This window comes from Corvus moneduloides, unplaced genomic scaffold, assembly GCF_009650955.1.
Source record: "Corvus moneduloides isolate bCorMon1 unplaced genomic scaffold, bCorMon1.pri scaffold_89_arrow_ctg1, whole genome shotgun sequence".
Lineage (NCBI taxonomy): Eukaryota > Metazoa > Chordata > Aves > Passeriformes > Corvidae > Corvus > Corvus moneduloides.
The window spans coordinates 185,753-212,207 of NW_022436937.1; the positions used below are offsets into that span (position 1 = coordinate 185,753).

Here is a 26,455-nt window from a genome sequence, read left to right on the forward strand (position 1 = left end):
TTGCCTGGCAGGAGAGGAGAGTTGGAGCGAGAGATGCCTGGCTCCAGAAGCGCTGCCTTTAGCAGGGACTCAGTAAGAGGCTGTAACCCCTTCCTTGCCTCCCTTGGAACAGGGTATTGCTTTTAGACACCACTTGTCCTGGATGCTTCAGAGGAATTTGGAGAGACTCCATATCTGATTTTCCCTATTTCCCTGGGGCTGCCCACACTTCTGGGTTCCCTTCAGCAGAGGCCTTCGCAGACATTTGACACAAAGGTACAGCAGCATTAGCCTCTGTAGCTCCTTTTACAATATGAATTTGCATTCCCATTTAGCCACCAAATCCCTTCCCAGTAAATTGCAATCACAAATAGGAACAAACAGAAATTGATGCATTTCAAACCCGTCCCCCACATCTACTGATAGTGGTTGAATAAAACACACCTGCTCATCTTTCCCACTTATTGCCGGAATAATCAAAGAACTTCTTGCCAATTTCCCCCCTTAGGTCTCAGATTCGGAGTGGATCGAGAGGCCCCTGTGTCCATCAGGAGCGGCCTCGTCTCGATCCAGACGCCCCCTGAATGTTCTCAAGGGCTCTGGTGCTGTGGGTCCCTGGTCTGCTGGGAGCTCTGAGAGCCCTGGCAATCCATGTCCATCAGGGGGGGACTTGCTCGTGCTGAGGGTGCTGCTGTCTGTGCTTGCAGTGTCCTTGTGGCCTGCAGCTGGACCCCTGATTCCTTGCCAGGGGCTGTTTGGGTCGGCTCTGCCGTGCCGAGGAGGGCAATGCCTGTGCCAGGTGCTTGTGGCCGTCCTCGGTTGCTGAAACCCGTTCTCGACTTCCCTTTTTACCCCTGCTGGGTGTCCATGTCCTTAATTACCTCTGGGAGAATGTGCAAACTACCTCAACATTGTCCCCTTTTGTATGGGACACGATGTCCATGGTTGTGTTCAGGCTTTGTTTTTCTTCTGGAAGTTGAGGAATTGAGCAGGAGCTTGGCTGAGCAGCAGTGTGTGTCAATCAGTACCATTTTGTGGAGCTGATGGTTTGTGCTGTCACTTGCTTGTGTCCAAGTCCGTGTGGCTGTGTCCGAGCAGATTGAGAGCATGTGTTTGTAGCGAGGCGTTGCTGTTGTTCCTTCGCTGGGGGTGCCCGGTTTTCGGGCCATCCCCCCTGGAGCAGGGTGTCCCCCCTTGGTGCAGCCGCAGCCCTCAGGCAGCGCTCAGCCAATCAGAAGGCGCGGCGCTGGTGACTCAGCAGTTGCCAGGCAGAGCCGCAGCGCCCGGCGCTCCCCAGCTGGAGCCCCCGTGTGGCCCGGCCTTGGCGCCCCCCGCGAGGGGAATTTGGGGAGGTGGGAGGGGGGCAGCGCCAAGGCCGGGCCGGCCCGTGCTGCGCTGGCAGAAGTGGCTGCGGCGGGGGACGAGTGCGGGCAGGAGCGGCCGAGAGCCCAGCGCTGCCCCAGCCCGAGCTGCCGCAGCTACATCCCTGCTGGTGCTGTGGGATCCGAGAGCTCTGGGGGGCAGAGCGAGCCAGGGGTGGGTGCTGGGCCTGGGGGGAGGAGGAGAAAGGCTGGAGGAGCAGGGCTGGAGACCAGAATGGTGAAAGGATGGACGTGGGAGCAGCAGGTGGGATTCTGCAGGAGAAGGAATAGTGTGAGGAAGAGGAATGTGAGGAAGAGTAGGGATACAGGAGGAGCAGGAAGAGGAGGAAGAGGAGGCACCGCAAGGTTCCAGCACTTGCTGTATCTGCAGCCTCCCCCCAGCCCCAGGAGTGTGTCCCCCCCCATCCAGCAGGTGATCAGGGAGAGGGATCCACAATTTTCCCAGGGGTGAATCTTGGTGTTTCTGAGGTTTCTTGGGCTCCATGTTGGTGCTTTGGTTTTTTTGTGGGGGCTGAATGTTTATATTTTGGAGGGGGTTTTGTCTGAATCTTGATGTTTTGGGAGTTTTTGGTCTGTGTCTTGATGTTTGTGGGACTTTTGTGCTGAATCTCTGTGTTTTGGAGGTTTTTACAGAGACAAGATGCCTGGTGATGGACTTGGGGAGGAGGAACCCCCAGCCCAAGGCGCTCACCCCTTGTTTTTTCCCCAAACCAGGATTTGTCATTCCCAAGGCGTGGCTGGATGGCAGAGGAGGAAAAGCCCTGGAGATGCCACACGAGGAGGGGCTGCAAATGCAGGCCAGAGAGATCCAAGGAGGAAAGAGCCCCCCTGTGCCGGGAAGGCGGCCAGAGATCCAGGCGGAGCTTGGAGCTGGGGGAGAAGCCTCACGGTGGGGAGAAGGCCCACAAGTGCTTGGAATGTGGGAAGGGCTTCAGCTACAGCTCCTATCTGAGGGTACAGCAGAGGATCCACACTGGGGAGAGGCCATAGGAGTGTGGGGAATGTGGGAAGAGCTTCAGCCGGCGCTCCAACCTGATCCAGCGCCAGTGGATCCACACTGGGGAGAGGCCCTACGAGTGTGGGGAACGTGGGAAGGGCTTCTCCAGCATCTCCCACCTGATCCAGCACCAGGTGGTCCACACCAGGGAACAGCCCTATGAGTGCTTGGATTGTTGGAAGAGCTTCGGCCGGATCTCCGAACTGAGGGTACACCAGCGTACCCACACCGGGGAGAGGCCCTATGAGTGTTCTGAGTGTGGGAAGAGGTTTCAGAGGAGCTCCCACCTCCTCGAACATCAGCGCATTCACACGGATGAGAGGCCCTTCCGCTGCTCCGACTGTGGGAAGGACTTCAAACACAACTCCACCCTTATCACCCACCGGCGCATCCACACCGGGGAGAGGCCCTACGAGTGTCCCGAGTGTGGGAAGAGCTTCTCCAGCAGCTCTGCCTTGACCAAACACCAACGGAGGCACCGCTAAGGGAAGCCCTGCGAGTGCCCCGAGTGCGGGAAGAGCTTCGTGCGCTGCTCCAGCTCCATCCCCCGTGGGAGGATCGGCGTTGGATGATCCCCAGTGACCGCCGTGGGGCAGAGCCCTGGTGACCCCCGTTCCGGGTGATCCGCGCTGGGTGGGGGGAAGGTGTTGGAGAGATTTCTTTGCCTTCTCCTTGTGCTGCTGTGATGTGGTTGGTAATAAATTCCCTCCCTGGGCCCAGGCTGGGTCTGTTGTGCCCGTGCCGGTGCTCGGGGCGGGATCTCTCCCGGTCCTTCTCTTGACTCCTGGGCTTTTCCTTGTATTTCCTGTCCCTGTGCAGTAGCAGAGGGCAGGGACAGAGCGGTTTTGATGTCTCCCGGCATCCAGGCAGGGCCAGCCCAGCCCCAGGGGTTGTGAGGGGCTTGTGGGGCTTCCCTGTTTGTGGGACATCCCCGCTGGAGGAGGGTGTCCCCCCTTGCTGCAGCCCCAGCCCTCAGGCAGTGCTCAGCCAAGCAGAGAACGCCCTCAGCTGGGGCCTCGTTTTTGGGCACACCTGAGCCCCTGGACATCTCCATCCCCATTTTGGGGTGCAGCTGAGCTCCTGGATACCTGGGTTCCCAGTTTTGGGGCTCTATTTGGCTTGCACAGCCTGGTTTTGGTAGTGGGGTTGGTTCAGAGGTGGTGTCCTGGGTTGCAGTGTATTCTATTACCATCCCCATCAGCTGTTAAAATCAGGTGGGGCAGTGTTTCCTTGCCTCCTCCCCCCAGACTATCTTTCTGTTAATTGCCCATCATTGTCCTGCCGCCTGACTCAGAGATAACTCCCTCCCGATTATCTTCTGTTAATGAGCCTAATCAACACTCTGCCTCATGACTTGTTACCCCATTGTGAGATGCTCCACCCAGAGGGAGGAACCAAGCATCCCAGCGTGGATATAAGCTGAGGCTGAACACCAGAGACACCGGCTTCCCACTGGATTTCCAGAGGACAGGAGCTACACAGCCACCATTGGACTTCCTGAGGAAGAGCAGACTGTTTTACTACAGGATCACTGCTTCAGAGGACTGCAGCCACCATTCTACCAGACTGCTACCACCACCCTGCCTAACAGGGTGTCAGGTTGTACCTTGACTCTGTCACTTTGACAGTGTTTTCTTTTACCTTTTTTTTTTTTTTCCCCTTTTCTTTAATTGCCATTAAATTGTTATTCTGACTTAGTGCCTCCCACTGGTTTGTTTTCAAACTAGTACATAATTTGGCGCCCAACGTGGGGCCTGCTCTGAGAAAAAGTCAGAATTACAATTTTGTATAAACAGAAATCTATTCACCATGGTGCTCAGCTGGTCTGCATGGGTACTGTATCTTGCTCTCTATATTTTTCCTCACATGGGGAATTACCTGCCTGTTGTATTACTCCTGTTAAAACCAGGAAATGGTATGAGAATTGCTTTATTGGTTTATTATGTCTACAGCATAATAACCTGTGAGGCGATGAATACCATTCGGAATATATACTCAGTTTTGTTTGGCTGTCCTAGTCTGGGCTCCTATGTCTGGGATCTCCTCAACAATCGCACCCAGCCCCTGGTGGGAGGAGTAGAGAGTGGTTTCTTCCAGCCTTTCAGGCCAGGCACAGCAGTTTTTGAAAATATTGAATTCCCTCTGGATGTCAAAGACGGCATAAACTTGCTGTCAGTTCTGCTTTGTCTTCTCTGTACAGCCTGCACCATGTACACCATGCTTAGAATCAGAGCTATGGCACAGCATCCTCAGGATGAGGGAGGGAAAAAGAGCAGAGCAACAGCGTCCATGTCTACGCAGACTGTCACCGAGGAGAAAGAACCCAGATGCAAGACAACAGCGTCCATGTCCACGCAGACTGACACAGAGGAGAAAGAACCCAGATGCAAGACAACAGCGTCCATGTCCACGCAGACTGACACAGAGGAGAAAGAACCCAGACGCAAGACAACAGCGTCCATGTCCACGCAGACTGACACAGAGGAGAAGGGAACCAAAAGCACTGTCAGCGTCCCCATGCAAACCATCACTGAACCAGAACAGCCTAAACCGATTGCAGTTGCCCCCGTGCAGAAGAAGAAATCAAAAAGCAAATCAGTCCGCATAGTGACTGACGAGGATGCAGCAGGACCTTCGCACCCAGCAGAAGAAGCAGAACCGGAGATCATCACTCGATCACTATCCCTGGGTGAGCTGCATGACCTGCGGAGGGAATTCACCCGCCAGACAAACGAGTCTATCCTGACCTGGCTGCTTCGCATCTGGGACGCTGCAGCCAATGACACCATTCTGGACGGAAGCGAGGCCAGGCAACTGGGATCTCTGTCCCGGGATGTGGTCATTGACCAGGGGATCGGGAGAACCCAAGAAACCTTCAGCCTCTGGCGGCGACTGCTTACAAGTGTAAGGGACAGGTACCTTTGTAAAGAAGACCTCCAGGTGCACCAAGGAAAATGGAGCACAATGGAACAAGGTATCCGGTGCCTGAGGGAATTGGCTGTGCTGGAGATCATTTTCTCAGAAGATGAGAGATTTCCTAAGAGCCCAGATGGTGTCCAGTGCACGTCACAGATGTGGTTGAGGTTCGCACGCCTTGGACCAGAGATATACTCCCGTTACCTGGCAACGCTGCAATGGAGGGAAGGTGAGGACAGGGTGGGCGTCTTGGTGAACAAACTGAGGATTTACGAGGACACCGTCACAGCCCCGTTTCGCACCCATGTCTCATCCGTGGAAACAAGTCTTTTGGCTGAGCAAGTCCGGAGCTTGATTGAAGAAGGCCATCAGAAATTGAAAAAGGAACTTAAGGAAGAGATTTACCAGATCTCACCAGAACCAACAAGAGTCTCTGCCATGAGGAGCCGGCGACCCCCAACCAGGGAGAGAGGATACACCCCACGAGGTAACCTCTGGTTTTTCCTTCAGGAACATGGAGAAGACATGAGTAAGTGGGATGGAAAACCCACCTCCTCCTTAGCAGCTCGGGTACGTGAACTAAAAAGAGGGACAACTACCACAAGAAGCGCATCTAGAGTCAACATTGCTCCAGTCTCCCGCACACAGAACTCCAGACGGTACCGGAATGATAATATGACCGATCCTCTTGAAGGGACCTCAGGAACGTATTCATCGGAAGGGAGCAACATGCAACATGACCAGGAATAGAGGGGCCCTGCCTCTAGCCAGGTAGAGGAAAGGGAGAATCGGGTCTTTTGGACTGTGTGGGTCCGATGGCCTGGCACATCTGACTCACAAAGATACACGGCTTTGGTTGACACCGGTGCTCAATGTACTCTGATGCCATCAAGGTATGTGGGAGCAGAACCCATTTCTATTTCTGGGGTGACAGGAGGATCCCAGCAGCTGACTGTACTGGAAGCTGAAGTGAGTTTAACTGGGAACGAGTGGCAGAAACACTCCATCGTGACTGGCCCGGAGGCCCCGTGCATTCTCGGCATAGACTATCTCAGAAATGGATATTTCAAGGACCCAAAAGGACATCGTTGGGCTTTTGGGATAGCTGCTGTGGAGACAGAAGATATCAGACAACTGAGTACATTGCCTGGCCTCTCAGATGACCCCTCTGCCGTGGGACTGCTAAGAGTTGCAGAACAACAGGTGCCAATCGCCACAGCAACAGTGCACCGTCGGCAATACCGCACCGACAGAGACTCTGTGGTTCCCATCCATGAGATGATTCGCAAACTGGAGAGCCAAGGGGTGGTCAGCAAGGCCCATTCACCTTTCAACAGCCCTATATGGCCAGTGCGTAAGTCCAGTGGAGAATGGAGGCTGACGGTGGACTACCGTGGCCTGAATGAGGTCACGCCACCATTGAGCGCCGCTGTGCCGGACATGTTGGAACTTCAGTACGAGCTGGAGTCCAAAGCAGCGAAGTGGTACGCCACTATTGACATTGCCAATGCCTTCTTCTCCATTCCTTTGGCAGCAGAATGCAGGCCCCAGTTTGCTTTTACCTGGAAGGGTGTGCAATACACCTGGAACCGACTGCCCCAGGGGTGGAAGCACAGTCCCACCATTTGCCACGGACTGATCCAGACTGCATTGGAAAAGGGTGAGGCTCCAGAACATCTGCAATACATTGATGACATCATCGTGTGGGGAAACACAGCAAAGGAAGTGTTTGAGAAAGGAGAGAAAATCATCCAGATTCTCCTGGAAGCTGGCTTTGCCATCAAAAGGAGCAAAGTCAAGGGACCTGCCCGAGAGATCCAGTTCCTGGGAGTAAAGTGGCAAGATGGACGACGTCAGATTCCCACTGAGGTCATCAATAAGATCACTGCGATGTCTCCACCGACCAGCAAGAAGGAAACACAAGCTTTCCTAGGCGCCATAGGTTTCTGGAGGATGCACATTCCCGAGTACAGCCAGATCGTGAGCCCTCTCTACCTGGTTACCCGCAAGAAGAATGATTTCCACTGGGGCCCCGAACAGCAGCAAGCCTTTGCCCAGATCAAGCAGGAAATCGCTCACGCCGTAGCCCTTGGCCCAGTCAGGACAGGACCAGAGGTGAAGAATGTGCTCTACTCTGCAGCCGGGAGCCATGGTCTGTCCTGGAGCCTCTGGCAGAAGGTGCCTGGTGAGACTCGGGGCCGACCACTGGGATTCTGGAGCCGAAGCTACAGAGGGTCTGAAGCCAACTACACTCCCACAGAGAAGGAAATCTTGGCAGCCTATGAAGGAGTCCAAGCTGCCTCAGAGGTAATTGGCACTGAAGCACAGTTGCTTCTGGCACCCCGACTACCGGTGCTGGGTTGGATGTTCAAGGGAAAGGTTCCTTCCACGCATCATGCCACCGACACCACATGGAGCAAGTGGATCGCCCTCATCACACAGCGTGCCCGTATTGGAAACCCGAATCGCCCTGGGATTCTAGAAATTATAACAAATTGGCCTGAAGGTGAGACTTTTGGATTATCCTCTGAAGAAGAGGAAGAGCAAGTGACTCGTGCTGAGGAAGCCCCACCATATAATGAGCTACCGGAGACTGAAAGACGTTATGCCCTCTTCACTGATGGTTCCTGCCGAATTGTAGGCGCTAATCGAAAGTGGAAAGCTGCAGTATGGAGCCCCACACGACGAGTTGCACAGGCTACCGAGGGACAAGGTGGATCGAGTCAGGTTGCAGAGCTTAAAGCCGTCCAGCTGGCTTTGGATATCGCTGAACGAGAGAAGTGGCCGAGGCTCTATCTCTACACCGACTCATGGATGGTAGCTAATGCTCTGTGGGGATGGCTGGATCGCTGGAGAAAGGCCAACTGGCAGCGCAGAGGGAAACCCATCTGGGCTGCTGAGATTTGGCAGGACATCGCCGCTCGAGTAGAGAAGCTGACCGTGAAGGTTCGACACGTGGATGTGCACGTACCCAAGAGTCGGGCTAATGAAGAGCATCGCAACAACGAGCAGGTGGACTGAGCTGCCAAGGTAAAAGTATCACAGGTGGATCTGGACTGGCAGCACAAGGGAGAATTATTCCTAGCTCGTTGGGCCCATGATGCCTCTGGTCATCAGGGGAGAGATGCAACATACCGATGGGCCCGTGACCGAGGGGTGGACCTTTCCATGGACAGCATCTCACAGGTCATCCACAGTTGTGAGACCTGTGCTGCAATCAAACAGGCCAAGCGGGTGAAGCCTCTGTGGTATGGTGGACGATGGTCAAAGTACAGATATGGTGAAGCCTGGCAAGTTGACTACATCACCCTTCCCCAAACCCGCCAAGGCAAGCACTACGTGTTGACCATGGTTGAAGCAACCACTGGATGGCTGGAGACCTACCCTGTGCCTCATGCTACAGCCCGGAACACCATCCTGGGCCTGGAAAAGCAAGTCCTGTGGAGACATGGCACCCCTGACAGGATCGAGTCAGACAACGGGACTCATTTTAAGAACAGCCTCATCAACACCTGGGCCAGAGAACACGGTATCGAATGGATATATCATATTCCTTATCATGCACCAGCTGCTGGAAAAGTTGAACGCTGCAATGGACTACTTAAAACTACCCTAAAGGCACTTGGTGGGGGGACCTTCAAAAATTGGGAAGTGAACTTAGCAAAGGCCACCTGGATAGTCAATACCCGAGGGTCCATCAATCGAGCTGGTCCTGCCGAGTCTGAACCCTTGCACACAGTGGATGGAGATAGAGTCCCTGTGGTACACCTGAGAGGTATTTTAGGAAAGACTGTTTGGATTAATCCCACCTCAGGCAAAGACAAACCCATCCGTGGGATTGTCTTTGCTCAAGGACCTGGTTGCACTTGGTGGGTAATGCAGAAAGATGGGGAAACCCGTTGTGTACCACAAGGAGACCTAATCTTAGGTGAGAACGGTGTGTAGGTTTCACTGTGTATATATATATATGTATGTGTGTTTTAGAGTTTAAGAAGGTATTGATTTGGGATAATGTAGATGGTAATAGAATAAGGGGTGGATAATGTCCTGGGTTGCAGTGTATTCTATTACCATCCCCATCAGCTGTTAAAATCAGGTGGGGCAGTGTTTCCTTGCCTCCTCCCCCCAGACTATCTTTCTGTTAATTGCCCATCATTGTCCTGCCGCCTGACTCAGAGATAACTCCCTCCCGATTATCTTCTGTTAATGAGCCTAATCAACACTCTGCCTCATGACTTGTTACCCCATTGTGAGATGCTCCACCCAGAGGGAGGAACCAAGCATCCCAGCGTGGATATAAGCTGAGGCTGAACACCAGAGACACCGGCTTCCCACTGGATTTCCAGAGGACAGGAGCTACACAGCCACCCTTGGACTTCCTGAGGAAGAGCAGACTGTTTTACTACAGGATCACTGCTTCAGAGGACTGCAGCCACCATTCTACCAGACTGCTACCACCACCCTGCCTAACAGGGTGTCAGGTTGTACCTTGACTCTGTCACTTTGACAGTGTTTTCTTTTACCTTTTTTTTTTTTTTTCCCCTTTTCTTTAAGTGCCATTAAATTGTTATTCTGACTTAGTGCCTCCCACTGGTTTGTTTTCAAACTAGTACAGGTGGCTTCTGAGAGAAGGATCTGGAAGCTTCCTCCATGTCTGGCAGAGCCAATCCCTGGCGGCTACAAAGATGGAGGTGCCGGATGCAGAGATGCCCCCACAACCCTTGGGAAGGAGGGAGGGGTGGGGGGAGGGTGTTTTTAAGAGTCTTCTTTTCCTTCTCATTCTCCTGCTCTTATTTTTTCGGTGTCATCAATTTAATTAATATCTCTAATTAGAGCCTGTTGTGCCCGTGCCGGTGTTTGCTGAGGGATCTCTCCCGGTCCTTATCCCCACCCAGGAACCCTCGGTTCCATTTTCTCTCCCCTGTGCGGCTGCACGGGGCAGGGACAGAGTGGCTTTGGTGCGTGCCTGGCACCGGGCCAGCGTCACCCCAGGCCATGGGCACCCCTGAGATCCCGCATCCCTGGGGACACATTTCTGGGCACAACTGAGCTCCCACCTGCCCTGCACCTCGAGGTTCCCCCTCCCAAAAAACCCCACCGCAGGGCTGCAGCGTCCCTAAACCCCCTCAGCCAATCAAAATCATGGCCAGTGCTGGCCATGGGGGCGAGTGGCGGCAGCTGGGGCCGTACTGGTGGCACTGGTGGTGCTGGAAGCCCCCCCGGCTGCGGGCGCGGAGCTCTCGGGTGAATGGGGGTGGTGGGATGCGATGGGAAAAGGGGGGGAGAAGGGGAAAAAGGGGTGATGGGACCCCTAAAATGAGTGAGAGGGGGAGGGGACCCTCAAAGGAAGAGCAGGAGGGGGCTGAAGAGTGGGGGAGAAATGGGTGGGAGGGGGTGGGAAAGTGGGGAAAAGTGGAGGATGGGACCCTAAAAGTGAGCGGGAGTGGGCTGGGGATTGGGGGATTGTGGGGAAAAAGGGTGGACAGGGTGAAAAGGGGGGAATGGGACTCCAAAACTCCTCTGGGGAGCAGCTGGAAATGGCGGGGGAGGAGATGTGAAATAGGGAGAAGGATGGAAAAGGAAGTGGGAGCACGGGCAGGAGGGTCCCGTGGCGGCCGTGGGGCACAGGGGGTGCGGAGCGGGGATCTGGGGTGGCTCCCGGAGCTCTGGGCGTGCTGGGGGCTGCAGGGGGGCACCCCCTGAGCTGTGTCCCGCACACACAGGGGTGTTCCAGGGCATGATGAATCCGAGTGTCACTTCATTAAGGGCACCGAGCGGGTGAGGTTGGTGCAGAGGAGCATCTGACACCGGGAGCAGCAACTGCACTCGCCAGCGATGTGGGGCTGTTTGTGGGGGACACCCCGTGTGGGGAGAAACAGGCGCAGTGCTGGAACAGCCATCCAGCAAGACTGGGATACAAAGGGGCTCTGGCGGACAGGCTCTGCCGGCACAACCGCGACATCGTTGCCCCGCTGCTCGCGGAGCGCAGAGGTGCAGAACGTCGGGCAGAGCGAGTCCCCTCGGGCCCTGCCCTGGGGATGAGCCTGGAGCCCCTCAGCCCGCCTGGTGCCCATCCCCGGGGCCTCTTGTCCTTCCAGGTTCCCCTGAGCTCTCCCCGTCCATCCCAGTCTCTCCCAGTGCCCCCGCGCGTGTCCATCCCAGCCCTGCGTGGCGCTGACGCCCCTCAGCCAATCAGAGCGCGTCTCTCTGATGACTCATCAGTTGCCAGGCAGACCCGCAGCGCCGACTGCCCCGTGCTCGACTCGGCCTCCCAGTGCCCTCCCAGTGCCTCCCCAGTGCTCTCAATCCACTCCCCTCTCACGAGGGCAGCTCACTTCTCTCAGAACACTCCAACCCGCAGCTGTCTATGCTTCTAGGCCGATCTCTTGTCCTGTTTTTCGGTGTTGGGCATTCCATCAAGAGCCACCCTTCTTTTTAGCCTTGGCAAAGGGGCTGGGAGAGGGTTTGGGGGATCCTCGGAAAGCAGGGAGCAACTGGGATGGGGTTTGTGGAGTCCTGGAGGAGACGAGAGTGGCTTTGGCATGTGCTGGAAGGTTTAACGGCGTTCTGGACAGATTTAGGACGAATAAAAGAGGGGTTTGGGGGGTCCTGATGGCTCTCTGGGGGGTTTTTTGAGAGGTCCTGACCCCTGCGGACCCCCCAGAGATGCCAGCGGACGCTGCCCGGAGCAAGATTCTGATGGGGATCGGGGACTTCGTGTTGGGCTTCATCTTCCTGGCGCTGGGGCTCGGCTTTCACTTGCTCGAGAAGGTGACGGGGGGTCCCGGGGATCGCATCCCCCCTCCCCCAGAGCGTGTGTGCCCCCCCCGGGCCCCCCAGCCCGGTGTCACCCCCTTTGCTCTGCCCACAGAGCTCCTGAGCCGCCGGCAGCCGCAGCCCCTCCCCGTGGCCTCGGGCCCGGCCGGGACCCCCTGCTCCATCCCCGCGCTGATTTTGGGGGTTCGTGTGTCCCCCCATGCCCCGCTGTCACTCTGCCCCCGCCCTGCTGCTCCCAGTGTTCCCAGTAAGGCTTCCCTTACTCATTTTACAGGAAAGATCCTTCAGGGCATTCTGGCTGCTTTAGGAACACAGTGGCACCTCCAAATGCCCTGGCACCCCAGAGTTCGGGTCGGGTAGAAAGAATGAATGGGGAAATAAAGAAACACCTTCTGAAGCTGCTGAAAGAAACCAAGATGCCCCAGGTACGGCTGCTGCCATTGGCTTTGGCAAGAAGAAGAGCCAGACCCAGGCCAGATATTCAATTATCACCCCTGGAACTGATGTCTCCATTCCTCACCCTGCTCATTCTCGACCTAGTGGGGAGTGGAGATCAGGGATGTCTGTTTCAAGCAGTCTGTGGCCAGAATCCTGTCTCTTGTGAAATCTCTTCCACAGGAAGCTCGGCTGGCACAGACCCTGCCTGGGGACTTTAAGGGATGTTACACCACTCCAGGGAGATGAGCTTAACATCTCCACAGACTGGGAATAGCCCAAGAGATACCCAAAAGATAACGCCCATCAACAAAACATCAACGCCCATCAGCAAACATCAAGGAACAGCTACCCCAGACACTGCCCCCGGCACAGCTGGAGACCCCTGCTCTGGAAAAGGCTGAGAAGGAAATCAGGGAGTGTGGACCTAATTAACATCAGAGGCCAAGCAATCCGGGGCCAATAGGAAACCAAATACTAAGAACTACCCAACGTGGAACCAATGAACATTAAACCTACGGATTTCTATGGGTTTAGACTGAAAAAAGTTGAGGAAAAATCGAGTAAAACTCGTGTGCCTTGGAATGATTTTCTCTGCACACCCGGGCTCTGTGTGCATGAAGTGATTTCTGTTGCACATCCTGGCCAGAATAAACTAATGCCTTGACCCTTAACACTAAAAAGGTAGTTGGAGAGTTTTTGTTCTTCCCAGTTTCGGTGACAAAGTTACAGCATTAGAATGTTTTTTCTTAATAATCCTACCTTGATATTGTCAGTTTGGTCTGGGCCAGGGGTGTGAGAGTCAATTTTTAGTCTTAGGGGAAGAAGTAGAAAAAAATCTTTATTGCTTTGGGGGTTTTTTTGTGTATGTGTGTGCGTGGCTGTTAGTGATGGCAGAATTTTGGAATGAGTTTTTCGATGTCCACCTTTAGGTTCCATTTTGCAAAACTGGAAGAGCTTTAAAAGTGACCCTTTAACTCCTGAAAAGTTCATAGAATATTGGTTGAAAAAAAAAAGGAAAGAAACAAAAAAGCCGCTTTTTGGGGAGGAGGGAGAGACACTTGTGAGTCAACTGATGGCTGCCCTGGAGGAGAAGCTTCCTTCCAGGCAGCCAGCAGAGGAGCTTTAGAAATGCAAATTAACTCTGCTGGGGGAAGTGTGCACAATGTCCCAGGCTCTCCTTGCCTGCCACAGGAATTGGGCTGATTCCCTCTGCCCCTCACCCCAAGCTCTGCCTCCCTGCACTGACGGAATTTGCATCGCTAAAGGCAGAGCCCACACTGAGCATCTCTGACTCTGCAACAGAAATCCCTGAAGCTGCAAAGGAAAACAGCAAACGGAGAATGTTGGGAGAACTTCACTCACAAAAGCGGGGGGGAATCATCCCTCTCCCCACTCCAACATCTGCTGGCACTGCCTGTGTTATACAGGGTGGGTTTGACCACTGGACTGCTTTTGCTGACACAAGTTCAGCGAAATCACTTGGGAATCCAAGGATGTGATGATTTAATCCGAGAAAAGCGGTCAATTGAAGCATCCCTGGCATTTTTGGGAGCGCCCAAAAATGGGGAAAAGATCAACGGCCACCAGAACAAATCCTACAACACCATGGAGCAGCCCCTGGGAATCCGAACAAATTCATACCAGGTGCCAGAGAACCCACTGATCATTTCAGTGCATCATTAGATTACAAGCTGTCCTCCAAATCATAACCAAGCACACAGCTCCAGCTCCTGACTTTCTCACTCACCAATCCACTCCCATGAGCAATGCCACATTTCACCCTGGGACGGCATCAGATTCTCTTCCAGCAGAAGGACCAGGAGGCTGTGGAAAATTAAATGACTCAAAGTGCTCTTGGCAAAGAGATGGCCAAGGAAAAGTGGTGAAACAGAGAACAAAGGAAATAAGAAAGCAGCTCATATCCCTGTTCAAATGTGGAAAGGATGGGAATGGAACACGTTTTCATGGTTCCCTGGCAGACCATGGGTTAAACGAATGCTGTTTCTCCTCTCAGGTGCTGCAGCAACTCTCATCTTTTTACCATGCACCACACCTTGCTCAGGGCAGCTCATTCAGCAGGGGATCAAGGGCATGCAGGTGGCAGCCAGGCCTCCTGACCCAGAAACGGCTACAGAAGGACACAGAATGAGGTCACTGAGAATAATCCCAAAACCAAAGAAGGCCCAGGAAGAACAGATTAAGGCATTTTTAAAGTTTGTAAAGAGAAGTACTGAGAAAATAAGAAGTGGGGAATTAAAAGGAAAAAAATGAACGTGTCTTTACAAACAGATGGTGTGAATCCCATTAGAGATAGGGCCAGGGACTTGGAGATAAGGAAGTCACGGAAGAAAACAGAAAACGATCAGTTTTAGAAAATGTCACTAATTGACACGAACTGCTGCTCAGCCAAGCTCCTGCTAAATTCCTGAACTTCCCGAAGAAGAACAAAGACTTCACAGAGCCATGAATATCGGATGTTATACAAAGTGGAGATGCACATTAAGGGGCACATGCAGCAGGCGGATCGGGAAGTCTGTACCTTCCAAGGACCTCAGCCACTGGGGAAAGGGACACGGAGATGCGGCCGGGCAAATCGGGACAAAAAGGAGGCTGCGTCCTCCAACACTCGGACAGACCCCACGGGAAATACCCCGTGGCCTCTCCCTTTGCCCAGGAATAAAGTTACTTTTACAGGACTCCTCCGGCTCCTCTGGGGACACAAACCTCTGGCCACGGGAACTTTCCCGCACACTCCCGGCCACGGGGCAGCCACCTCTGTCCTACCCACAGCACCCGGGACGAGCCAGCGCTGCTCCGGCACCGGCTCCTGCCGAGGCAGCAGCGGGAAGGAGACCGCGGGCAGCCGCTCCCGCAGCGCCCTCACGCCAGGGCGAACACGGCGCCCACACGGCACAACGAACCCGCCACAGCCCCCTGCCGCCCCCTCCGCCCGCAGCCAGCCCCGAGCCCCGCCAGAACCGAGCGCGGCTCCCACCTGCGCTGGGGCCGCCTCCGAGCTCCGCCGCTGCCGCCTCAGCGGGGGCTCCGGCCGCCGCCGCCGCTCCCGGGCCCGCACCGACGCTCCGCCAATGGCGCCTCTGCTGCGCCACGGCCGCCCTGCCGGCGGCTCCGGGCCCGGGCTGCTCCCCGCTCCGACCAATCAGCGCGCCAGAACCACGACTGACGGCAGCACCGCCCAATCGGAGAGAGGGGCGGGCTCTGCACACGGCCCAGCCCCGCCCCGCGCTCCCAGCGCCCCCCGGGCTGCGTGAGGGGAAAGCCGCAGCTGAGGAGCAGCGCTGGAACGGGCCCGGCCCGAGCCGCCATTCAGCTGAGAAGAGAAACAAAGCTCTCCGCTGCTCCCGGCCCGACCTGCCCAGCCCTGCGTGTTGGCTGGCTCCGGCTCCTTGGGAAGCCCTGCGGCCTCGCTACTCCCGCCCCTAATTCGGAGCATCAGTGCATGGCTTTGATTTCCCCGAAAAAGGGAAAACCGCGCCAAGCCCCTTTGGCTGAGTGCACGAGGGGAGAGATTTGTGGCAGAAAACTCTAGAAAAGTCGTTTTTCCCCGCCTTGGGAAGAACAACCCAAACCAAGCGGATGTCCCGCAAACGGGGGACCCCCACAAGCCCCTCGCAACCCCCGGGGCTGGGCTGGCCCTGCCTGGATGCCGGGAGACACCAAAACCGCTCTGTCCCTGCCCTCTGCTACTGCACAGGGACAGGAAATACAAGGAAAAGCCCAGGAGTCAAGAGAAGGACCGGGAGAGATCCCACCCCGAGCACCGGCACGGGCACAACAGACCCAGCCTGGGCACAGGGAGGGAATTTATTACCAACCACATCACAGCAGCACAAGGAGAAGGCAAAGAAATCTCTCCAACACCTTCCCCCCACCCAGCGCGGATCACCCGGAACGGGGGTCACCAGGGCTCTGCCCCACGGCGGTCACTGGGGATCATCCAACGCCGATCCTCCCACGGGGGATGGAGCTGGAGCAGCGCACGAAGCTCTTCCCGCACTCGGGGCACTCGCAGGGCTTCCCTTAGCGGTGCCTCCGTTGGTGTTTGAGCTGTGGTTGAAACCCTTCCCACACTCAGGGCAGCGGAAGGGCCTCTCCTCTGTGTGTATTGGCTGATGTAAGGGGAGATGATTCCCCCCAAGGGGCTCAGCTTTAGCGTCCTGAAAGATCCAAACATACACACAGAAACAAATCCTCCCAGGACACTAAAAGATATTTGGGGCTCGGTTCTGGAATCTGCCAGCTCCAAACACTCCCCAATAAAAAAACCCTCTCAGGGACCCCCTAATAGATTTGGGACAAGCTCCCCCTCCCCAGCCACCTGCAGGATGCCGTGGGGGGACGCTCCCGGGGCCGGGAGTGCTGCGGACACAGCGGGCACTGGAACCTCCTGCTTCTCCTTCTATTCCTGTTCCTGTTCCTCCTCCTATTCCTGTTCCTGCTCCTCCTCCTCCTGCTCCTCCTTTTCCTCTCTCCTCCACCTCCTGCTGTTCTCCTCCTTCCTCATCCCGCCTCCTCCCCAGTTCCTGCTTTCTGTACATTTAGAGTGGAGAACTTTGCTTGTTTTTAGAACTAGACCAGAGATCCCAGAAGGAACAATGCTTGCTGGTTTTAGTCAGCAGCATCAGTGACTAAAGGTCGTGATTCCTTTGTTTTGGTCCTGTCCTCGTTCCTCCTCAGTGTTCAGGCTTGGCTATGGGCTGTCCTTGTCTGCTGCATTTTCTGGGTTCCTCTTGGATCCTTTGAGCAACAGGCTGTGCCTCGGGAGGATCCTTTGTGCTCCTTTGTGACAGAGGAGAACCTTCCAGGCGGTCCTTGCGTGAGCTGCTGCTGTGATGTCACGGGAACGCTGCCGCGTCCTCGCCGTGTTCCCGTTGCTGTGGGGCACGGAGCCCTCAGTGTCCAGAGCGGCTCTGGGCGCCCGCTGGTTGCCGGAGGATGCTCCTGCCCGAGGCATTCTCAGCAGCCAGCCCAGCCCCTGACGGGTGTCCTTCTGTGCTTGCAGGGGTACAGTCTGCGACGTGTGCAGCGCAGCCAAAATGATCCAGCAAGCGGTTGCTGCAGTTTGCACTCTGTACTCTGTGGCTTATTCGGGCTATTTTTTAGCCCACTTGGCACGTAAGTCGAGGTTTTCCCTGGGTGCAGCATCGGTGCCTGCGGGCTTGCTGGGTGCTTTCTGTTCTCCCACTGGAATTGAGCTGCCTTTGTAACCAAATTGCCATTAAGACACCGTTGGTTTGGGAGAGCTCCTGCCAGCAGCTGCAGCGGAAAAAGGGGGTGTCTGCAGCCAGCGGGGCGTGCACAGGATTTGCAATGGAGCCGGGGGGGTTCTGTTCCCTCAAGCGCAGAGTCTGTGCCAGCGGAGCCTGGAACTCCCTCCGGTGGCTGCTCCAGCCAAGAGCTGACACAGCCCAGGATTCTGTGCTGTTCTCTTGCTTGCTGTGCGAAGGGACTGTGGCTCCTGGAGGGATGTTGTGGAAGCAAAATGCTCGCTCGGGGTTGCCTTGCTCCGTGGGAGTTCCCACCACGGGCAGGTTTTTCCTAACAGCATCTGGTTCGTGTTCCCTGTCCCGTTGCAGGGCACCTCACGCGTGGATCCCGAGCAGCTCCTCCTTCGGTGAGTGGGAAAGGAACCTTTGGTGGTCGGAACTGTGCAGAGAGTTGTGAGCTTGGCGTGTGGCAGTCGAGCGCCAGCCTGGGAGGCTGAAGGAAAGTTCCTGCCAGTGTCTTTGCAGCAGCAGCAGCAGCAGCAGCAGCAGCAGCAGCAGCAAAGGGATCCCTGGCACTTTTCTCCTTCTCTGCTGAAGAGCTTTTGAAGAGCTGCAGGTCTGGTTTTGCAGGCAGAAGATTGCTTGCTGGCTTTAGCCACAGTGGAATATGGAATGCCCAGCAATAAGTGGCAATGTCGACTTTAGCCCATTCCTAGTTTGAGCAGCTCCGAGTCCCATTTCTGCTTAGTGCAGCTGGATGTGTAGCTGAGGATAAATAAGGCGATAACTGAGATAGAACTTCCCGTCCCTCACGCTACCATCTGTCCACAGGGCACAAAAGCAGCATCAGCTCCTCCTCGGGCTCCCTCTGCTTCCAAAGAGGAGGCCAAAGAGGAGGAAGACAGCAGTGAACTTCCCCCCATTCTGGGGGATGATGGTGAACCTCCCTCTGTCCCGGGAGATGAGGGCAAACATCCCACGGTTTGGGAATACAACAGCGAGGCTCCTGTGGTGTGGGGCGAGGATGGTGGACATCACCCGGTGTGGGACGAGGACAGCGAGGCTCCAGCAGCATGGGACAAGGACGACGGACATCTGCCAGCGTGGGACGAGGACAGAGGACATCCTGTGATTTGGGAAGAGGAGGCTGCAATTCTCCCGGCATGGGAAGAGGATGGCAAACATCCTGTGGCTTGGAAAGAAGACCAGGAACCCGCTGCATTTTGGGAAGAGGATGGGGAACCTCCCTCTGCTTGGGAAGAGGACACTGAAGCTCCCTCTGCTGCGGGATCCTGGGCTGAACATTCTGACAGCAGCACAGCCCTGCAGCCAGAGGGCAGAGAGGAGTGGTGCCTGATGCAGCTGAGTACGTCTGCTCTGCTGCTGTGTGCCAGAGCAGGGTGCTGCGTGTGTGTCTCAGCATCAGCTGCACCCAGGCTTGCTCTGCAGCTGAATGTCACAGAGTCATTTATTGTCCTTGCCCAGCTGAGACCAAGGGGCTCCCGGCCCCAGGGAGTGGGGCTGCATTTTGGCCCTGCTGCAAGGCGGGGTCTCCATCTGGGAGGGAGCGTCTTCCATGTGGTTTCTTTCAGGGAGCACCGTGAGCGTGGGCGAGCCTGCCGAGAAATACCTGGAACTGGAGCAGGTTGGCCAAGGGTAAGTGCACGGCAGTTACTTCTGCACAAGCAGGGGCCAGGTATTTGCTGGTGCAAGATCAAGTGAGAAGCCAGGCAAGCTGCAAACAGCTTCAGACACTGGGGCACGATCCTGCTGTCTGTCAGTGCTGATCAGAATTGGTAACTGTGGTCAGAAGGCACCGTCAAAAGCCCCTGAGGCTGGCAGTGTCCTGGCTGCAGCAAGGAGCAGGACCTGGAAGATCTTCTGTCCCTGGAATTTGATTGCCTGAAAGAGCAGCTCACCATCTGGTGACTGTCAGAAAACAGTTCTCAAGAAGATTCCTTTCAAATATTTTGCTTCCAAAAATATCCACCGGTCAGGATTATCAACATAACGGTTTAGAAACAGAAACCAGAGATGAACTAATAAGCGCTCTTTTCAGCACAGGTAGTAAACCCCGTACATTCAGTAACAGGCAAAGAGCTGCTGCACTCGAGGGGAAAACGCATCAGCTGCCTGATGGCAGGGCCCTTGTGGATCCTGCAGCTCGTAGGCAGGAAATGGAAAAGGATGAAATACATTCTTTTCCAGTTCTTTAGACATCCACTCCCACCCTAGGTTTTGGACTAAAGTAATTCAGCGTGGACATTTGGGATTTGCTCCAGCCCTTTTCCTTCGTGTTGGGCCTCAGTTTTCTCTCGCCCACCTTGCGTGGCACAGGGCTGGTGGCTGCTGTGCTGCTGTTTGAAGGGTCAATGCACCCAGGTGTTTTGTAAAGGCTGCAGGCAGCAGAGATCTCCTGTCTGGGCTGGCTTTCACTCCCAGGGCCTAAAGCGCTGCTTCCTTCTTCTCTGCTGTTCTGTCTCCAGGGCTTTTGGAACCGTTTCTAAAGGACTCGACAGGGCCACTGGAGGAGAGGTCAGTGTCACCACGCTCAGCGCGTCGGGCAGCTCTCGAGGGCTTTCCCCTCTGCTGGGAGCTGTGGCTGCAGCTTTGGGGGGCCAGCAGAGCTTTCCTGCACAGGCTGTTCCTCTGAAGGCACAGCAGTGTCAGCCTGCAGAGCACGGCTGGGACAGACTTGAGCCTTCTGAAGTGCCCAAAGGAATGCAAGGAGGGCAGCGGTGTCTGTCAGAGCAGGACACGCTGGCTTGGTCTTCATATCTGAAAACATCAGTGCATCAGCTGGTGGAGGCTGAGGCCTAATTTATCTTCATCCCAGCCTCGGACAGGAACACCGTTTAGCAGTTTTTCCATCCTGTGCTTCATCTTCAAAGGATACCTCAAGACCTAATTAAGGAGCGATCCTGCTTGGCATCAGTTTGGGGTTTTAGTCCTACTGCAGCTGTTCCCAGAGAGAGGGAGAGGAATGAGAAGATGGATGTGCAGAGCAAAGCTCTCCCCTAAACGCTGCAGCTGTGTTTGGGTCTGGTGTCAGTGACAGCCCGTGACAGGGATCATCTGAGCAACGTTTGTGCGTGTTTGCTCTGTTGTGCAATCCCAAACAGAGCAGTTGCATTTGAAATCATGACCAAATCCCACAGGATTGCTAAAGGGTTCCCGGCTGTTTTGCTCTGTTTTCACAGAACCAGAATTACTTGCTGCTTGCAAAATGTGTTTGAATGATAATGAGCGTGGTGGTAAACTAAGGCCGTTTGAGAAGAGTGCAGGTGCAGAGAATGTTGTGAGAGCTTTGAGGCTGAGAGCTGAGGGACCATTTCTGCAGAGCTTCCAAGGCCAAATGTCTCTGGCCCTGTGTCCTGTAAGCGGCCCCGCAGCGAGCAGAGAAAGGGGCTGTGGGAATGTCACTTGCTGAGCCCGGGTGTCCCATCCCAAGGCAGTTTGGCCCAGCCCGGCTCCGTCGCTCCACAAAGACTCGCTCCGTGTTTGCTGCGGCCTCCTGCCCCAGACTCCTCCAGTTCAAGGGCTGCAATGTCCTTTCAGGTGGCCATAAAGAAAATGAGTCTCAGAGGGCAGAACGGGGAACGAGCTGTGAATGAGATCCTGGTCCTGAAGGACAAGAAGAACCCCAACATTGTCAGCTCTTTGGACAGGTGAGTGCTTCAGCTCTTATCCCGTGCACGGGCCCTGCGTTAATCTCTCCTGGCATCCGCAGTCTGTAGCCTGTTTTGAAAAAGCCTCACCCGGCCGTAGCTTCCCAAAACAACAGCCTGTCAGTTCACTCCCTCCGTGTGCTTTTGTTGCTTTGGTTTGGTTTTTCCTTCAAGCTGACCCCATTTCCTGGGTCTTACGACAAGAGCTGATAAACCCTGTCAGAAATTATTTCCCTTGGCTTCTCCTTCCCAACTCTTTTCCATTGCTGCAGATGCCAGGAAGACCAGGTTCTTGTTTCCAGAAACGCCTCAGGTGCCCATTTTGCAATGGCCTTGCCTGTTTCTGAAGGGACTTTCTGCAAGGTTTTCCAAACACTTGACCACTTTTGTCCTAAGTGCTGCACGGCCTCCTGCCCTGGATAACTCTGGAAGTTGTGTTGCCTTGTTCTGGAGGGAACGGTGGAACTGCTGAGTTCAGATGCTGAACCAGCTGGGGGCAAGTGTTGTGGTTCCACATTGATCTGGGCTGTTGCTAAACTGCATTTTTCACTTGCTTGCCATCTAAGGCCTCTCCTTTCCCACAGGCGTCTCCTTCTCCTTTAGACTGTGCAGATCCCAAGGACTGTGCAGCCTGGCAGGAATGTCTCTGCATCGGATTCTGTCCTCATTTACAAGTGACCTGGAAACAAAACTCCACTCGAGGCTTTTCCATCGGGGAATTGAGCAGTGCACGTTCATCTCCATGCCATTGTTTGCCTCTTCCAGCTTCCTTGTTGATGAAGATCTCTGGCTGGTGATGGAATACATGGATGGAGGAACTTTGCAGGACGTTGTCAGACAGACACGCATGGCTGAAGGAGAGATGGCAGCTGTCAGTCGGGAGGTGAGGGATCCTGCTCGTGCTTGCCATGGCTTGGACACAATGCTCCTTCCAAGCAGGGCCTGAGAACAGGAGTGGCTCCATGCTCAGAGCTTTGTTTCTGTGTTGTTTTTATGAGCTAGAGAAGAAAGAGCCTCTGAAGTGAACGGCCTGCCAGTGTCCCTGCACTTCCACTCTGCTCTTGTCCTCTTTCCTGCTGTTGTGGGACTCTCTGTCTTTTTTGATTTGATTTGCTGTTCTCAGCTTTGCCTTGAACCATTTGCCTGGAGCTTGTCTGCACTGCACTCCTGGCCTGTCACAGCAGAGCTGCTGCTGGCAGAATTCTAAACTGTCCTTTCTTGTGTGATTGTGTATTCCAGCCATCGATTTCCACCCTCGTGTTTCTTGTTCTCTCTCAGTGTCTGCAGGGCCTGGATTTCCTCCACTCGAACCGGGTGATCCACAGAGATCTGAAGAGCTCCAACATCCTTCTGGCAACGGACGGCTCTGTCAAGCTGGGTGGGTGTTCCTGGTCAGGCACGGCGCTCCCGGGCTGCGGGTGTGGGGCTGCTTCCCAGTGACGGCCAGAGCCCCACAAGTGCTGCTGGTGGCGGTGCCCGGCCCCTGCTGCCAGCTGAGAGCGGCTGCCCCATGCAGAGAGCTCAGGAGAGGAGCAGGGTGTCAGCAGTGGCTTTGCTCTGGGTATGGCCCTTGCAGAGGGGCGGGAGTTGGAATCTGAAGCTTCAAGGGAATCACTAAAAGCCACTGCATGAAAGCTGAGGGTTCCTTTAAGGGTCCACTTCCATCTTGCCTTGGCTACAGCCCTGAGGACTTTTCCAGCTGGATTCAGCACTGCATTCCAGACTGAGAGTGGGCAATCTTTGTGCTTGGTTTCCTCATTCCAGCTGCCTTTGACAGTGTTTGTTTCTGTCCTCAGCTGATTTTGGCCTCTGCGCTCAGCTGAGCCCCGAGCAGGAGCAGCGCAGCTCCATGGTGGGCACTGCTCACTGGATGGCCCCAGAGGTTGTGACCAGTTCTCCTTATGGCCCCAAGGTGGACATCTGGTCCTTGGGCATTGTGACCATCGAGATGGTGGAAGGAGAACCTCCTTACTTCGAGCACACGGCGGCCATGGTAAGAGGCAAATTTCCCAGAGTTTGCAGAGGCCTGTGAGCACAGAGGGACCCCGCCCTGGGAGGAGCAGCCGGAGGGCTCTGCCCATCGGGAAGGGAATTCCCAGAGGATTCGAGCCTGAGCACAGACCAATATTCTGCAGTCTCCAGAATTTGCTTTGGGTTTTAAGGTGTTGCAGCTCTTCTGTCTGTGAGGATGACCTGAAAACATGAAGCCAGAGCATCAGCTCTAATCTTCTCTTGCAGAAAACCCCAGACCAAGCCCAAAACCCACACCCAAACACAACAAGTTTTCTGAAGGAGTTTCTGAAAGAGGTTCTGCAAGATGAACTCCCCCTGACTCTTCTCACTGGGAAACTTGTCTCAAACATGAAGATGATTGTTTAACATGCCCATAGTCTAACATATTTCTTTCCTAGCCCAAGCTACTTCCTCCATGTCACCAAGCCTGAGCTTTCAGCAACCCAAACCTCAGGTTTCTTGCCTGGCAGTTTCTGGGATGGAACATCATGAATGCATTTACTTGAGTGTCAGTGGCACAGCAGGGATGCATTTGATGTAAGAATCCTTGGAAATAACACAAGCAGACTCTTGCAAATGGCCTGTAAAGCTGGTGTCCATATTTGGAGAAGCAAAATGGGCTATTTCTGATGGAGGTTCCAACTAACAAAGTCAGCCAATGACATTGGCTCTCAAGGCAAGGTCATCTGGATGTAGGAATGGCTGTGGCTGCAGCAGTGTTTGGCTTTTTTGGTTGGCATAGAAAAATGAGCTCTGAGCAGCATCTCTGCCAGCGAGGAAACTGTCCCCAGAGACTGGGGCTGAGAAACCGGGGTCGCTGTGAGCACTCGTGGGTGTGAAGGAAGCTGGCAGAGCTTTTTCAGAAGTGTTTGCTTTTCGCGCAGGCTCGCTGTCTGATCCGGCAGAACGGGACCCCGCAGCTGCAGGAGCCCAGGCGCCTGTCGGCTCTGCTGCGGGACTTCCTGGAGTGCAGCCTGGAGGCGGACGAGGAGCGGCGCTGGTCTGCCCAGGAGCTGCTGCAGGTGGATGCGAAGCGGCTGCAGGGGAAAGAGCAGCGCGAGGGAGGGGTTTTCTCGTGGGGCCCCCCTCCAATAGTCTCCGGTCTCGCTGCTTTTCACATGCAAAGGCAGCAGAATCCTCGCCTGGCTTGGCTTGGCAGGGTCCTTTGCAGGTCATCTGGACCAGGTGCCCCGCAAGGAGCAGGGCCATCTTCAAGCAGATCAGGTGGCTCAGAGCCCTGCCTGACCTGAGCCTGGATGTTTCCAGGGAGGAGGCACGTCCCACATCTCTGGGCACCCTCTGCCAGTGTTTCCCCCCTATTCTGATAAAAAAATTCTGTCTCACATCTAATCTGAGGCTGCTTCCCTCTCCTGAGTTTCAAACCATTCCCCTTTGTCCTGGTGCAACAGAGCCTGTGAGGAGCTTGACTTGGGAAAGTAACAGTTCGTTTCTTTCTTTTTCATCCTTTGGGCAGCACCCATTTTTATCATCAGCCAAGCCTCTCTCCAGCCTGAGCCCTCTGATCACCGCAGCAAAGCAATTGAGGGAGCAGCGGAGGACCTGAAGCACCTGGGGACAGCTTTTCGTTACAGTAGTTAGAACAAGTGGATAGTTACGGTAGTTAGCACTGCTAGTTAGTTATGGTGGTTAGGAGAGCCTGGTAGTTATGGCAGTTTTTTGAATAAAAACTCTGTTAAACCTCAAATCCCTTGACGTGTCCCTTCCTTGTCCCCCCATGACTCAGCTGCCCGGAGCAATGTGAGGGGAGAGCGGGCCCAGCCTTGCCCAGAGCTGAGCCCCAACAGAGCCCCGGCAGAGCCCAGAACAGCCTCAGCATCGGCAGAGTCAGCCTGGAAGGAGGCGCCTGGAGCCTTCTCGACTGCAGCCGACTCTTGTTTACAAACCGCGTGGGGTGGGAAATGCCACTGGTTCTGCAAGAGGCCAGAGGGGGCCCGGGGAAGGCCCAAATGCGAGGGACAAAAACGTGCCCAGTGCTGAGAAAAACCACGCCTTTTTCCCCTCTCACGTCGGCGAAAATATTGAATCCTAAACCAAGTCAAACGGGGCAGGGGAGGAGCCCAGGCCCTTCCGCCCCTGCAAACCAAAGCGTCCCTTGCACGGCTCTGAGCCCCGGCGCCGGTGGCCCCGCGGGCGTTGGTTTCTGTCGGGCTCGCTGCCGCCAGCCCAGACCCAGCCCGGGACAGGGCGGGCGCTGGAGGCTGCGGGCGGGGAGATGCGATCCCGGGACACGCATTCGGTGGCACCTGCGAGCGCAAGCAGGGGAGGGGCTCCGGCAGTGAGAGGGGGGGAAAGGAATAAGGTGAATGTGACTTAAACAAACAAAGCCCGTCAATCTGCTTTAGATAGGGCCAGGGAGCTGTAGGTAGGAAGGAATGAAAGAAACTATCACTTCCAGAAAATGTTACTGATTGCCATGAACTGCTGCTCAGCCAAGGCCGTGTTAAATTCCTGAACTTAGAGAAGAAGAACAAAGACTCAATGGAGTTATTAATATTGTTTTGTTTTACTAAAACAAACAAAACGGGTGTGTGCATATTGGAGGGTGGATTGGGAAGTCTGAACCTTCCAAGAAACAGTCCTGGCGACGGGACAGCCACAGCAACCAGGACGAGCCAGCGCTGCTCTGGCACCGGCTCCTGCCGAGGCAGCAGCGGGAAGGAGACCGCGGGCAGCCGCTCCCGCAGCGCCCTCACGCCAGGGCGAACACGGCGCCCACACGGCACAACGAACCCGCCACAGCCCCCTGCCGCCCCCTCCGCCCGCAGCCAGCCCCGAGCCCCGCCAGAACCGAGCGTGGCTCCCACCTGCGCTGGGGCCGCCTCCGAGCTCCGCCGCTGCCGCCTCAGCGGTGGTTCCCAGTCAGCCCCAGTATGATCCCGGCATGATCACTCCCAGCATCATCCCAGTCGCTTAGAGTCACTCCCACTATGTTTTCAGTATGGTCCCAGTTGCTCCCAATAAGATCCCAGTTGCCTGCAGCATGGTCCCAGTGGCTCCCAGTCACACCCAGTCTGGTTCATTTCACTCTCAGTAAGA

At 55.2% G+C, this 26,455-nt stretch overlaps 5 protein-coding genes and 1 long non-coding RNA gene across 14 annotated transcripts in view; 2 read left to right on the forward strand and 4 right to left on the reverse strand.

The window, feature by feature from the left end:
* LOC116439036 (serine/threonine-protein kinase PAK 3-like) overlaps positions 1 to 15,648 on the reverse strand; it is a 95,209-nt gene extending 79,561 nt beyond the window's left edge. Inside the window, exon 1 of the mRNA XM_032098119.1 lies at positions 15,485 to 15,648. The gene's annotated coding sequence lies outside the window, so the exon portion shown is untranslated. The remainder of the gene's footprint in view (positions 1 to 15,484) is intronic.
* LOC116439032 (zinc finger protein 239-like) overlaps positions 1 to 26,455 on the reverse strand; it is a 264,648-nt gene that overhangs the window by 154,486 nt on the left and 83,707 nt on the right. The gene's annotated exons all lie outside the window — the stretch shown is intronic.
* LOC116439026 (zinc finger protein OZF-like) overlaps positions 1 to 26,455 on the forward strand; it is a 365,981-nt gene that overhangs the window by 30,196 nt on the left and 309,330 nt on the right. The window lies entirely within an intron of this gene.
* On the reverse strand, positions 1,859 to 3,513 carry LOC116439031. Its single transcript, XM_032098099.1, has 2 exons — positions 2,453 to 3,513; positions 1,859 to 2,368 (listed from the first exon to the last, which is right to left on the reverse strand). The coding sequence occupies exons 1-2, from the start codon at positions 3,285 to 3,287 to the stop codon at positions 2,082 to 2,084; spliced, it is 1,122 nt and encodes a 373-aa protein (XP_031953990.1). The 5' UTR covers positions 3,288 to 3,513; the 3' UTR covers positions 1,859 to 2,081.
* On the reverse strand, positions 16,235 to 16,918 carry LOC116439049. The gene is made up of 2 exons (XR_004238018.1): positions 16,829 to 16,918; positions 16,235 to 16,667 (listed from the first exon to the last, which is right to left on the reverse strand). It is a non-coding gene; the product is annotated as an uncharacterized LOC116439049 (long non-coding RNA).
* Positions 17,440 to 25,103, forward strand: LOC116439028 (serine/threonine-protein kinase PAK 3-like). Of its 9 annotated transcripts, XM_032098090.1 has the most exons (9): positions 17,440 to 17,625; positions 18,087 to 18,124; positions 18,549 to 19,373; positions 20,204 to 20,252; positions 21,276 to 21,385; positions 21,989 to 22,268; positions 22,664 to 22,763; positions 23,182 to 23,378; positions 24,283 to 25,103. In XM_032098090.1, the coding sequence occupies exons 3-9, from the start codon at positions 19,294 to 19,296 to the stop codon at positions 24,646 to 24,648; spliced, it is 1,182 nt and encodes a 393-aa protein (XP_031953981.1). In that variant the 5' UTR covers positions 17,440 to 17,625; positions 18,087 to 18,124; positions 18,549 to 19,293; the 3' UTR covers positions 24,649 to 25,103. The 9 variants fall into 9 exon arrangements, with proteins under 9 accessions (XP_031953981.1, XP_031953980.1, XP_031953984.1 ...); XM_032098097.1 differs by lacking the exons at positions 17,440 to 17,625; positions 18,087 to 18,124 and having other exon boundaries at positions 18,458 to 19,373; positions 22,151 to 22,268; positions 24,283 to 24,420; positions 24,873 to 25,103; XM_032098089.1 differs by lacking the exons at positions 17,440 to 17,625; positions 18,087 to 18,124 and having other exon boundaries at positions 18,451 to 19,373.

Coding starts and splice junctions, on each gene's coding strand:
- LOC116439031 (XM_032098099.1), bottom strand. CDS start 3,287: ATGTCCCACAAACAGGGAAGCCCCACAAGCCCCTCACAACCCCTGGGG. Junction 2,369..2,452: donor AGATGCTGGAGAAGCCCTTC/CCACGTTCCCCA, acceptor CTGAAGCTCTTC/CCACATTCCCCACACTCCTA.
- LOC116439028 (XM_032098088.1), top strand. CDS start 20,944: ATGTGTTTGAATGATAATGAGCGTGGTGGTAAACTAAGGCCGTTTGAG. Junction 21,386..21,988: donor ATTGTCAGCTCTTTGGACAG/GTGAGTGCTTCA, acceptor CTTCTCCTTTAG/ACTGTGCAGATCCCAAGGAC. Junction 22,269..22,663: donor TGGCAGCTGTCAGTCGGGAG/GTGAGGGATCCT, acceptor GTTCTCTCTCAG/TGTCTGCAGGGCCTGGATTT.